Here is a 13,238-nt window from a genome sequence, read left to right as displayed (position 1 = left end):
CTGTTCTATGTTAAAGTACAGTATTTGCCCGATAATTAGTGCGATTAAGCCCGATGATGAAAATGGCGAGTGGACCCGGTGTTCGTCGAGCACGTGCGAGACGAACAAGATGGACGACCGAAGCGTGCTCGTGAGAAAGAACCCGATGACTTTTAGAGATATACCGTTAAAATGAGTCCGAGAGAATGTTCCGTTAAATGCGCAGAGTCCGTGTAATGATTTGAACCGAAAATGAATAAGAGAACCCGAATTTGATACCGAAAACTGGTGAGAAGGTGAGATGCAGTGATTAGCCGTATTGCACGCTTCAGCGACCGGATCAAGACCGCGGCATCAATCATGGAGATCGATGATGAAGCCCCGCGCACATGCGCGGTGTGCTTCCCCGGTCCCGTGCTAATTACTGCCCAGGAGGTGGCGACGCCCCCCGTGAGCGCGTGAAACGAGCACCCGGCTGCTCTAATTGCACGCGCCCAAAATGTCCGAACCCGCGAACTGGCGACGCCAGCGGCGGAGCGCGAGAGCCCGGCCCGAATTCTCTCGCGCTACCGTCGAGGCCTCGCTCAATCCTGAACATTCCGCCCGCCATCGGCAGCAGTGCTGTCGATTGATCCCGGTTGAGGCACTGGCAAGAGTGCCAGTTTGGTGATAGGCCGTGTGAGTGTGGTCGTCGCCGTTTTGAGAGTAACCACCCGTGTGAGCCCGTCCTTTCCCGGATGTAGTTGTGTGACCCGTGCCCGTGGCCACTTTGTGGGTGCCGTGTTTTCGTTCATGAGTAGAACCATAGACCCGACCCGGATGTCGTGACTCGGATGATGCCATTTTGATATAGCCTGCTGCCGTTGCAGGTATCCTGATGACCAGTGCTCCCAGTAGTATTGAACCCGTTCCTGGAGCCATTGCCACCGTGTGAGGCGACCTTGAGGCACATCCCGTAATGAGGGCTCAGGAATGGAGGTGAGTGTGTCCCCGATGAGAAAATGCCCAGGGGTGAGAACCGAATAATCATCCGGGTCATCCGACAGAGGCTCCAACGGCCGCGAGTTGAGTATGCCCGCAATTTGTGTGAGAAGAGTCGTAAATTCTTCAAACGTGAGACTGGCATCCCCAATCGTCCGCCGGAGATGATACTTGACCGATTTTACTGCGGCCTCCCATTTTCCGCCCATATGAGGTGCCCCCGGTGGGTTGAACACCCATTTAATCCCGTCAGTTGCCCCAGTGTGCTGAATGAGTTCGGATTCCCGTGTACCCGTTTTGAATAATTGTCGTAGCTCCGCTGCTGCACCCTGAAAGTTGGTTCCGCAATCACTTTGGATCGTGTGCGGAATCCCGCGTCTGCCCGTGAACCGTCTGAGTGCTGCGAGGAACCCGTCCGTGGTTAAATCTGTAACAACTTCAAGGTGCATAGCGGAGGTAGCGAAACAAACGAAAATGCACAACCAGCCTTTGTGACATTTGCTCCCACGCCCGCGCCAGCTTTTGAGTGAAACTGGCCCCGCGTAGTCGACCCCCGAGAAGAGAAACGGCCTTGCCGGCGTAACCCGTGAGATTGGCAACTGACCCATTAGTTGCTGTGCCTTGAGCGCCCGGAAGCGCGCGCACCGCACGCAACGCAAAATGTATGAGCGTACTGGCCCACGCCCGCCGATGATCCAGCAGCTCTGCCGTAGATAAGCCAAAGTGAGTTGAGTCCCGCCGTGGAGAGTGCGCTCGTGGGCATCAGCGATGAGAAGTGCCGTAAGTGGTGAGTCCCGAGGGAGAATGACTGAGTGCTTGCAATCAGGTTGTAAGGCTGAGTGCTTCAGCCGTCCTCCCACCCTGAGAATGCCTTGATGATCTATGAAGCCCGTTAATCGCGTGATCGGATGCGATTTCGGGAGAGTGTAGCCCGATGTGAGTGTTTTAAGCTCTGAAGTGAAGTATGCTCCCTGAATGGCTTTCACTCAATAAAGCCGTGAGTTCTCCAGGTCTCCCGGTGTGATGTTGGCTGAACCCGATGTACCGTCGCCCGCTCTTTTCAGGTTTGTAATCACCTTGAAGAGCCATGAGGTGATTCGCAACAACCGTGTGAGAGATGAGTATTTCAAGATGAGATCGTAAACCGGTGAGGGTGATGTTGCGAGTGAGAGTGTAAGACCTGGCCGCTCTTCGAGCGCCGCTGCGTCCCCCGTCCCGATGCGATGAGTTGGCCAATGGAATGAGTCTTTGGCTAACCAGTGAGGCCCGTCCCACCATGATGAATGTCGCACGAGTTGTGAGATGGTTAGCCCCCGTGATGCGCAATCCGCTGGATTGTCCCGACCCGGTGTGAATCTCCATTGGGCCCGTGGCACGAGCTCCTGTGCCAGTGATACCCGATTCCGAACAAAATCCTTCCACCGTGAAGGATGAGAAGTGACCCAAGTGAGCGTTACCATTGAGTCCGTCCATAGGTATACCCGTGAGTCATCAAGGCCCAGCACGTTTTGCACGTGGTGTGTGAGTTTAGCAAGCAGCACCGCTGCTGCGAGCTCCAACCGAGGAATTGTGAGCCGTTTGATCGGTGCGACCTTAGTCTTAGCGCAGACTAGTGAGACCGTTGTTTGATTACCCGCGCCCGAAACCCGAACGTACACAGCTGCGCCCATTGCTAGTTGAGATGCATCCGAAAACCCGTGTAGTTCGACCGATGTACCCGTCGCGATGTTGAGCCACCGCGGTACCGAAACCGTCCCGAGATGCGATAGTTCCTGCCGAAACGCGACCCAAGAGTTGCGAACTTCCGTTGACACAAGGTCATCCCAATTTAACTTTTCTAACCAAAGCCTTTGTAAGAGAACTTTGGCCCGAATCGTTACCGGTGAGAGAAAACCCAATGGATCGTATAATTGTGCGATCTCCGAGAGAATGATGCGTTTCGTGATTCCGTCCCCGGCTGTGTACTTGTGAACCGTGAATTTGAACACGTCCGTGTGAGGAAGCCATGCGAGACCAAGGACTTTTGTCTCCCATTCTTCAAATACCCGAGCGTTTTCCGTTGATGAGGTCGCTCCGACCGCCGTGAGAAGCTCCGGATGATTGCTCTGCCACTTGGCCAGAGGAAAGCAGCCCGCTGTACAAATCCCGATGAGTTGCTCCGCTTGCGTGATGAGATCTGCGAGCTGGTCAGCACCGCCGTAAATATCGTCCACATATCGCCCCTTTGTAAGAGGGGCGACAGCTTCGGGATATTTCCCGCCCTCGTCTGTAACCAGTTGATCCAGGGCCCGTCCCGCGAGAAATGGTGCTGACCGAGTACCGTAAGTGACCGTGGTGAGATGGAATGAAACGACCCGCCCGCCCTCGTCCACCCATAAAATGCGTTGTAAGTCCCAATCACTTTCGTGAACCCGAATTTGCCGGAACATCTTAACGATGTCGGTCGCGAAGACGAAACGGTGTCGTCTGACCCACAAGAGAACGTCCGAAATATCTCGCTGCAGTTTCGCGCCCGTGTGCAGAATGTCGTTAAGCGAAATTCCCGAATCTGTATTGCACGACCCGTTGAATACAACACGTAACTTTGTGGTAAGCACCCCGTGGTGCGGCAAGTAGTAAATGGGCCCGAGCGGGGCGTGATTGCCCGAGACTCGAGTCATGTGCCCCAATGATTCGTATTCCCCGAGAAACGTGTCGTAGAGGCCCTTGTAGCTTGAATCCCGATTGAGTTTGCATTGTAGTCGATGGAGACAGGAAGAAGCTGTGTGAAAAGACCCGCCCAATGTCCCCGATGCGGATTTAACCGGCAATCTGACGACGTACCGCCCGTCTGAGTTCCGTTTGTGTGTCGTCAAGAAATGAGTCTCACATTCCTGCTCGTCAGGAGTGAGGTGCGATTCGCCCGAGCCCGAGACTTCTTCCTGTACCCAAAACTGTGTGAGGAGATCCTGAAGCTCCTGATACCCGTGATCCACTGCAGCGTGATGAACCAACCCGGCTGACTGTTGAGAAGAGTCCATAGGACCGAGAACGATCCACCCGAAAACCGTATTCTGTGCAATCGGTGTGCCGTGAGGCCCCCGCTTGATCTGCTCCCGAATGAGTTGCCCATAGATGTCAGCCCCGAGAATTAAATCGATGGACCCTGGTGAGAGAAATTCCGGGTCTGCAAGTGGAAGACCTTGCAGATGAGAAAGTGAGATGTTAGGAGGTGTAAATGAAGGGAGAGTAGGCATTAACTTTGACAAAATGTGAGCTTTTATTGAGACAATGTCCGATGAGTGCATAGACCGAAGCTTTACGCTAACCACCCCGCGCGTGTGGCCCGAATGCGTCCCGCCGATCCCGATGATCGGTATTACCGATGCTTCCCGGTGAAGCTTGAGTTGCTGCACGAGAGAAGCAGTGATGAATGTGATCTCCGCGCCCGTGTCGATCAACATTCGTACCCGGTGAGAAGCCCCGTGTGGTGTGATGAGGTTAGCTTGACCCGTTGCGAGAAGAACTGCCGGCCTGGCAGCTCCCGAGGCGGACAAAGTTAATGCCCCGTTGTCTCATGCGGAGCTTGATGAGGATGGTCCCGCCGTAGAGGCTCCTGATGCCTCGCCCGACTTGACCGAACGTGATGGTGCAGGAGTGCTCCCGTCCCGACTCCACCCGACGTGGATCATGGTGTGATGCTTCCGTTCGCACTCCTTGCACTTCGTCGTCGTCTGGCACGACGACACGTTGTGCCGACCCAAGCAATTAAAGCACAGCCGCAAGGACTGCACCTTTTCCCGCCGATGCTCGTTGGTGAGCTCCCGAAATTTGGGGCAGGCGACGATGAAGTGCGCCTGCTGGCAGAGCGAGCATGATTGCTGGCTCCCCGTTGTTGCCGCATGAGCCCTTGCTGACGGCCTTGAGGATGTACCCGGTGCTGATTTGCCCGATCCCGTGTTGCTTCCGCTCCGAGAGTGAGGAGGACCCGTGGAGACAGCAGAGCCCTCAAGAGCCCGAGCCCGATTGGTGAGGAACGCCCGCAATTCTGCCAATTTTGGCTGAGTTGGTGATTGGCCCGCTTTTGTTTCCCAGGCGACGCGACTCGAGGTGTCGAGACGTCGCGTGATCGCATACTCGAGAACCCAGTCCCAGTAGTCGATAGGTGCCCCCAGAACCCGGAGTGAGTTGTACGCCTCCGAGACGTCGTGGATGAGAGTGCGAAGATCCCGTGCAGAGTTTGGTGAGATGACCGTTGTGCGAAAAATGCTGTCCAGGTGAGAGCGGATGAGCACCCGTGTGTCGTTGTACCGATCCGAGAGAATCTCCCAAGCCGTTGCGAAAGATTCGGCTTCTATTGCGAGGCTGGCGATGAGTTTGGCCGCCTCTCCCGATGTGGCCGTCCGCAAATAGTGCATACGCTCGACATCAGTGAGCGATGCGTTGTCCCGAACCAGAGATGTGAATAGATCCCGAAATGAAATCCAGGCTGAAAAGTCCCCGGTGAATGTGGGTAGAGAGATCTTCGGAAGATTCTCCCTCCCGATGGCTGCAGCGCCGCCCGATGTGGAAGCTCCCGTTGAGGAAGGCTGAATCTCGTCCCGAAACCGAGAAAGGATTGAGGTGATGCGCTGGTGCAGGTGGAACGCCTGCGAATATACGTCCCCGGTGACGTATGCTCCCGAAGAATTGCGTGGAGCCCAATAAACCGACAAAATCCCCAAAAAAACCGGAGGATATTGTCCCGTAGTATGAATGCTGCAGCCCGTAATTTTTGTACAAGCCCGAAATGCTTGAAGAGACGAGGTGGCCCCGAACCCGCCCGACCCGCGCCACCTGTCACCGTTAATCCCGAAAGTGCACAGAATACCGATAAAGCACCCGCGAATTTGTCCAAAATTCGATAACGGAACGTCACTGTAAACCCGAATGCGAAGTGTCACTAATCACTGCTAGAACCCGTGAGAAATGTCCGTTGATTTTGCCCGAAGTCACTGGCCACTCCCGAAAAGTGCCCAAGATTGCCCAAAAAGGTGTGAAAAACCGAGTAATTGCCCGTAACGGTCGTGAGAATTGTCCATGCATTGAGTTTAGCCGATGAGTTGCCGCCGAATGTCCGAATCCCGTGGAAAACCGATAAATTACCGGTGCGCGGTAATGTGACCGTTACTTTACCGCCCGTGACCCGATGCCAGTGACTGATTACCGACTGCGCAGCGCCGCGCCGCGCCGCGCGGTGAGCGTCCCGAGAATGAGAGCCGAGATCGACGCCAATGTTCCCGCGCGCCGAGAGTGAGAGAGAAGGCGCTACCGCTGAGCCCGCGACCGCACACTTGCTTCACTTCCCGCACTGATGTCCATTTTCCCAAATAAATTGATGAATAAAGTTTGCGAAAAAACTCACCCGATGTGAAGACTCACTGAGAAAAAACCCGTTGAGATCGAAGAATCGATGAGAGTGCACGGTCGATGACCAAGATGGCCGCCCGTTGAGCTCGAACCACGTGCGAACCACGCCGTGGAGACGAGAATGTTCGAAGTCCCGGTGAGATGCGATGCGCCGTGAAAAACCCGTTGAAACCGTTCTCACTGAATTTTCACTCACTTTTTACACCCACCCGCGCGCACTTACCACCAGATCCGGCTCGAAGGACCAAAATGTTTTTGCAAGGAGTCTGGTGTAGGTGGTAAACGAATAATAAGTACGCCGGTGGTGCGAGAAAAATAGTGAGGAATTTATTGTTCCGCTGTTCTATGTTAAAGTACAGTATTTGCCCGACAATTAGTGCGATTAAGCCCGATGATGAAAATGGCGAGTGGACCCGGTGTTCGTCGAGCACGTGCGAGACGAACAAGATGGACGACCGAAGCGTGCTCGTGAGAAAGAACCCGATGACTTTTAGAGATATACCGTTAAAATGAGTCCGAGAGAATGTTCCGTTAAATGCGCAGAGTCCGTGTAATGATTTGAACCGAAAATGAATAAGAGAACCCGAATTTGATACCGAAAACTGGTGAGAAGGTGAGATGCAGTGATTAGCCGTATTGCACGCTTCAGCGACCGGATCAAGACCGCGGCATCAATCATGGAGATCGATGATGAAGCCCCGCGCACATGCGCGGTGTGCTTCCCCGGTCCCGTGCTAATTACTGCCCAGGAGGTGGCGACGCCCCCCGTGAGCGCGTGAAACGAGCACCCGGCTGCTCTAATTGCACGCGCCCAAAATGTCCGAACCCGCGAACTGGCGACGCCAGCGGCGGAGCGCGAGAGCCCGGCCCGAATTCTCTCGCGCTACCGTCGAGGCCTCGCTCAATCCTGAACAGTTAGGGAACTTGAAGTTTGTAGATTCCGTGAAATGAGTTTCGCAATTGACTAAAAGAGGTTAATTTCGTATACTAGAAAGAATTCGGTTTCACAAGAGGAAGCGATTCGTACTGAAGGTTTCGGAAATATATACGATTTAGTCATAAAATACACTTATAATTTAAACTATCTAAAAAATAATTTATAAATAAATGGCTCGGCCATAACATCATCATCGTTGGAGATGTCAATAACCATCACATCGTGTCCTTCATCACGCACATGATAATTTACAGGATTGTTGTCCTCACAAACTTCGACACTGTCTTCCGAAATGTCAACAACCATCACATCATCTACTTCACGCACTGCACTATCGTTATCCATGAGATCAACGATCTCCACAGCACTTTCAAATGATTTTGCGCTCTGAGACATTTTTTTTTTCTCGTGGAAAAAAAATGAAAATTTGTAGCAATGAGACGGGTGAAGTCTTCGAAGGTTTTTCGCGGAGTGATTATTTTGCCATAAGGGAAATGCCCTTTTTAAAACGTTTACAGGAGAAAAAGGTGGGGGGGAATACTGACACAATAGGGTGAAATTTTCAAGCCTTGCCACTTCCTTGCCATCTTCTAGGAGACGTGGAGCGACTTTTCCCATTGTAAAATCGTATTCGATTACGATTGAGAAAGCATTTGAAAAAAAAAAAAATGTCCAACTAGAAATTTTTACTCAATGAGAGGGTGCTCACTCACATCCTTTCCCTTGACCTATTATTCACGTAGACTGAGGTGGCAAAAGTAAAGGCAAACTAATTTCCATTTTCACAAAATTTTCATTCTTTTGCTACCATAATATGAGAACAGGTGACTACGTGAAAAGAGCGGCCACAACATTTCTTCGCAGTAACATGAAAGAAAAAAATTTGAATCAGATAATCTCAATGTCTTCTAGGAGACGTGGAGCGACTTTTCACATTGTAAAATCGTATTCGAACACAATTTGAAACATAGTGTTTGGAAAAAAAAGCCCAGCTAGAAATTTTTACTCAACGTGAGGGTGCTCACCCACATCCTTCCCCTTTGACTTATTGTTCATGTAGACTGATGTAACGAAAGTATAAACCTGCTAATTTCCATTTCCATTAAATTTTCTATCTTACACTCCCACAATGCTGACTATATGAATAAAAAAAGCTGTCACATTTTTTTCAAAACATTTTTTTTTCACAGTGACATAAAAGAAAAAAATTCAACAGACTTGCATTTCTAGCACCACATTTTTCTCCCCTCCGCCTTGTTAACAAAAAAAAGAAAAAATTGTTGACTTCACGGGGAAAAAAAAGCAGCAACATTTCTTCGTGATAACAAAGGAAGAAAAAAAATTTGAAACTAATAGATTTACATCGCTATGTCTGCATCTTCCCATTCATATTTTAAACTCTCACCTTATTAAGAAAAAATGGCTTTGTGGAAAAAAATAAAGTAGCAACATTTTCAATGTTTTTCATGCTAACATAGAAAGAAAATATTCAAATAAGTTTACATCAATACTCTCACATTTTTTTTCCCCCACATTCATGCACCCCACCTACCATCAAAATGTGCATCGCATTAATCGTAAATATATAAGAGAGATGATCATGATTTTGTTAGCAACATTTTCAAAGTTTTCACACTTTGCGACGGATCGTCTTCGAGTCAACAACGTAGTTTATACTTTTTCGTTTTTCAACAACCATGGCTCAAACCAACGGTATCGATATTGAAAGACTGTTACGTGAACAAGTAGCTTCCATAAAGTCGGTGGAAGAATATAATTATTGGGAAAAACAATGTCTCGAATTTATTGAATCGTTGGAAGAGCAAGTTGCACCGAATAAACGCCCTCGATTGAGCACGGGATATCAGCACTCTGTAACTGCGAGAATAATACGCTTGCAAGGGTTACTGGAAGTCACACGTTCACAGTTTCAACATATCGGCGCAGTACTAAACGATCGAGGACTAGTCTGGAAAGAAATTGATTCGGCGTTCGCAAATCGCGTAGTGACTGGCGCCGTGATCAATCGAAATTACATTGTACCACGCCAGTTCTTGAAGGATGCATACGAATTGGTTGAAAAGCGAGTGAAAGACTGTATAGTAAAATTTAATAGCATTAAAGTTAATACGGAGTTCAATGCCGAGTTTGCTACGGGTGATCAGCGTGCTCATAAAAGTATCAATACGGCTAATGTGGAACTTTTTCAAACGTCGAATGTAAAAGAGTGGTATGAAGAGCGAGTGATGGAGCCCACTTTGGCATCACTCGATGAGTTTCAAGAATGTGATAGTGGATGGACATTGGTTTCAATCACCAATCTCACTATAAATATTAATAAATATAATCCAATGCGTGCGGGATGTCACATTCGATTGCCGCGAAAAATAATGTTGAAGAGAGCCGTTGTCAACGTTAAATCAAATGACAACGCATGTTTTGCATGGTCTGTGGTTGCCGCTCTCCACCCAGCTGAACAGCATGCTGATCGTCAAAGTTCGTATCCCCACTACTCGACGATTCTGAATCTTCAGGACATTGACTTTCCGATGACACTGAATCAAATAAAAAAATTTGAACAATTGAACGATGTCTCGATAAATGTGTATGGTATAACGAAAAGTGGTATTGCACCTCTTTACATTACCAAGTGGAAAAGAGGGAGACACGTCAATTTGTTGTACATTGAAAACGAGGAAGGGGACAGAATTGGCCACTTTACACTGATTAAAGATCTATCCCGCTTAGTGAGCAGCCAACTGAGCAGCAAGAATCATAAAAAATATATTTGTGATCGGTAAGTAAATTTCTATACTCATATGTGCAACATTTTTTTTTTCCCCCTCAAAAATATATTCATGATCATTTTACAGGTGTTTGCAGTATTTTTCAATGGAGAGCAAGCTACGAGCTCATGAGGTGGATTGTGGCAAGATGAATGATTGTGCTATACGATTACCGGCGGAAAACGATAAATGGTTGGAATTCACAAACCATAATCGGAAGGAGCGCCTACCATTCATCGTTTATGCTGACCTGGAGTGCGTATTAGAGAAGACTGGTGAGAGAGAAAGAGAGATGAATAGGCAGCACCATCATAAAGTTTTTAGTATAGGCTTTTACGTTAGCTGTTCATACGACTCATCATTATCGGGATATTATTCACGTCGTAGTGAGAATTGTATTGGGTGGTTCGTTGAACAGTTGAAAGAATTGGCACTCCGCGTGGAAAAAATTTTACTAACGAATGTCCCGATGAAGGAATTATCGCCAGCGGAATGGAAAAAATTTCGAGAGGACGTAAATTGTCATATTTGTGAAAAACCCTTTGTTGAGAAAGAACAACGTGTACGCGATCATTGCCATCTAACGGGGCAGTTTCGAGGTCCGGCTCATGGCAATTGCAATTTAAATTACAAAAATTCATTTTTCATTCCAATTGTTTTTCACAATCTATCGGGCTACGACGCGCATTTCATAATAAAGGAGGTGGCCACAGCGTTTGAGGGGAAAATCGATTTACTCCCTTTAACAAAAGAAAAATACGTTTCTTTTTCAAAAACAGTTAAATCATCGTCACATGACTATAGGAAACAGATAAGACTCCGTTTCATTGATTCATTCAAATTTATGAGTTCGAGTCTTGATAAATTAGCATCGCTCCTATTGATTGACCAACTTAAAGTTTTAAAATCACAATTTTCAAATATTTCACACGATGATTTCACTCTTTTGACGAGAAAAGGAGTCTTCCCGTATGAATACATAGACTGTTTTGAAAAATTAAATGATACAGAGCTTCCACCTCGGGATGCTTTTTACAGTTCTTTAGCAGACACAACAATTTCTGAAAGTGAATATCAACATGCACAAACAGTTTGGGAGCGATTTTCAATTCAAACGCTGGGGGAATATAGCGATCTTTATTTGAAAACGGATGTCCTTTTACTGGCAGACATTTTTGAAAATTTCCGAGTTAGTTCTCAACAAAGTTATGGGCTTGACCCAGAATATTATTTCACTCTCCCGGGGTACACCTGGGATGCTATGCTTAAATTTACTGGAATAAAATTTGAACTACTCACCGACATTGATATGGTATTGTTTATTGAGAGAGGTATACGCGGGGGTTTAAGTCAATGTTCGAGGAGATATGCACGTGCAAATAACAAGTACATGGAATCTTTCGATCCATCACAAGCTTCCACATACCTTATGTACTATGATGTAAATAATCTGTATGGAAGTGCAATGAAAACGCCATTACCATATCGAGATTTTGAGTTTCTCGAAGACATCTCGAACTTTGATATAAACTCTCCAGATCCGACAAAAGGTTATATACTTGAAGTTGATTTGGAGTATCCGGCGCACTTGCATGACAAACACAAAGACTTGCCTTTTTGTCCTGAACATGGAAAACCACCGGGTAAGAAACAAGAAAATTTACTTGCAACCGTTTTCGATAAAGAGCGCTATGTTATCCATTACCGAACTCTACAACACTGTCTAAATCATGGGCTCATACTCAAAAAAAATACATAGGATATTGCAATTTGCTGAAGCTCCATGGCTGGCAGGCTACATTGATCTGAACACACAATTGCGAACGCGTGCAACGAATGATTTTGACAAAAATATGTATAAACTAATGAATAATGCAGTTTTCGGTAAAACGATGGAAGATGTGCGCGAACGTAAAAATGTTTCATTGTTAACAGAGTGGGATGGTAGATATGGAGCGGAAGCGATGATTGCAAAACCGAATTTCCACAGTCGCAGTATCTTTGCTGAAGACTTGATAGCCGTTGAATTGCGTAAGCTTGAGGTGAAATTTGACAAACCAATATTCGTAGGCATGTCAATTCTCGATATATCGAAAACATGGCTGTATACGTTTCATCATGAGTTTATGACTCCAAAGTATGGGGATAAATGTTCAGTAATGTATACAGATACAGATAGTTTGATATATGAAATTGAGTGTGATGACGTTTATCGAGATATGCGAGAAAATATCTCCAAATTTGATACGAGTGACTATCCCATTGACAATGCTTACCATATTCCGCTTGTCAATAAAAAGGTTCCGGGTCTCATGAAGGACGAGAATAATGGATCCATTATGACGGAGTTTGTGGGGCTCAGGTCAAAAATGTATGCCACGCGTGTCGAGGGTAAAAAAGATGTAAAGAAGGTCAAGGGTGTGAAGAGCAATGTTGTTGCGAAAACAATAAACTTTGACGATTTTGTAAAATGTTTAAACGAAGAGACTGAAGTGACACGTTGCCAATCAGCAATTCGTTCAACATTACATCAGGTATATACCATCTCAGAAACAAAAATTGCCCTGAGCCCACATGATGACAAGCGTTATATTATACCGGGGACGGTGGAGACATTGCCGTGGGGTCACTACAAGATCCCCATGTACTCAAACATTTCCGAAGAAGAGATGCAGATTTAATATCTGTCAAAAATTTGATATAGTTGAAATGTAAATATGTATGTAAGCGTGAGAGAGAGAGAGAATATTTTTGTTCAATATTGTACATTTTTGTGTCGAATAAAAAGAACCAGGTCTACAAGCCCCTTTTTTTTTCATTCTACCTGCTTTTCTAAACTCAGACCTCTACAATATAAGGCTTGACCATACGAGTCTCGAGAATTGGAGGGGTATGCTATAGAAAGGAAAAAAAAAATCAGCAAGTCCTTTTTTTTCACATTTTTTTTATTTTTTCATTTTTACACATCATCCTTATTTATCCAACTATTGTGCGCGTCATCAAAACCTAACCATTTAACAAGCAACTGACTACCACGTTTTTTCAATACTTTTTCTACAAGATATATATCAGGATATTTAACAGGAAGTAGCTCTTGTTCGTAGAAACTGCCTGCAATAGGCTCCTCTTGATAATCTTTTATATTATATGTGACTGGATTGGTTTTT

The 13,238-nt window shown here is 46.9% G+C and overlaps 1 protein-coding gene across 1 annotated transcript; it reads right to left on the bottom strand.

Annotated features, from left to right (window-relative positions):
- Positions 1-563: 563 nt before the first annotated feature.
- LOC122411407 (uncharacterized) lies at positions 564-4,403 on the bottom strand. The gene is made up of 2 exons (XM_043420156.1): positions 2,006-4,403; positions 564-1,912 (listed from the first exon to the last, which is right to left on the bottom strand). Exons 1-2 carry the CDS (start codon positions 4,401-4,403, stop codon positions 564-566), a joined length of 3,747 nt encoding a protein of 1,248 aa, XP_043276091.1.
- Between the last annotated feature and the right edge of the window lie 8,835 nt (positions 4,404-13,238).

The sequence above is a fragment of the Venturia canescens genome, chromosome 5 (assembly GCF_019457755.1).
Source record: "Venturia canescens isolate UGA chromosome 5, ASM1945775v1, whole genome shotgun sequence".
In the NCBI taxonomy this organism is placed as follows: domain Eukaryota; kingdom Metazoa; phylum Arthropoda; class Insecta; order Hymenoptera; family Ichneumonidae; genus Venturia; species Venturia canescens.
Note: the sequence above shows the minus strand (reverse complement) of the source record. Positions and strands in the feature narration are given on the sequence as shown.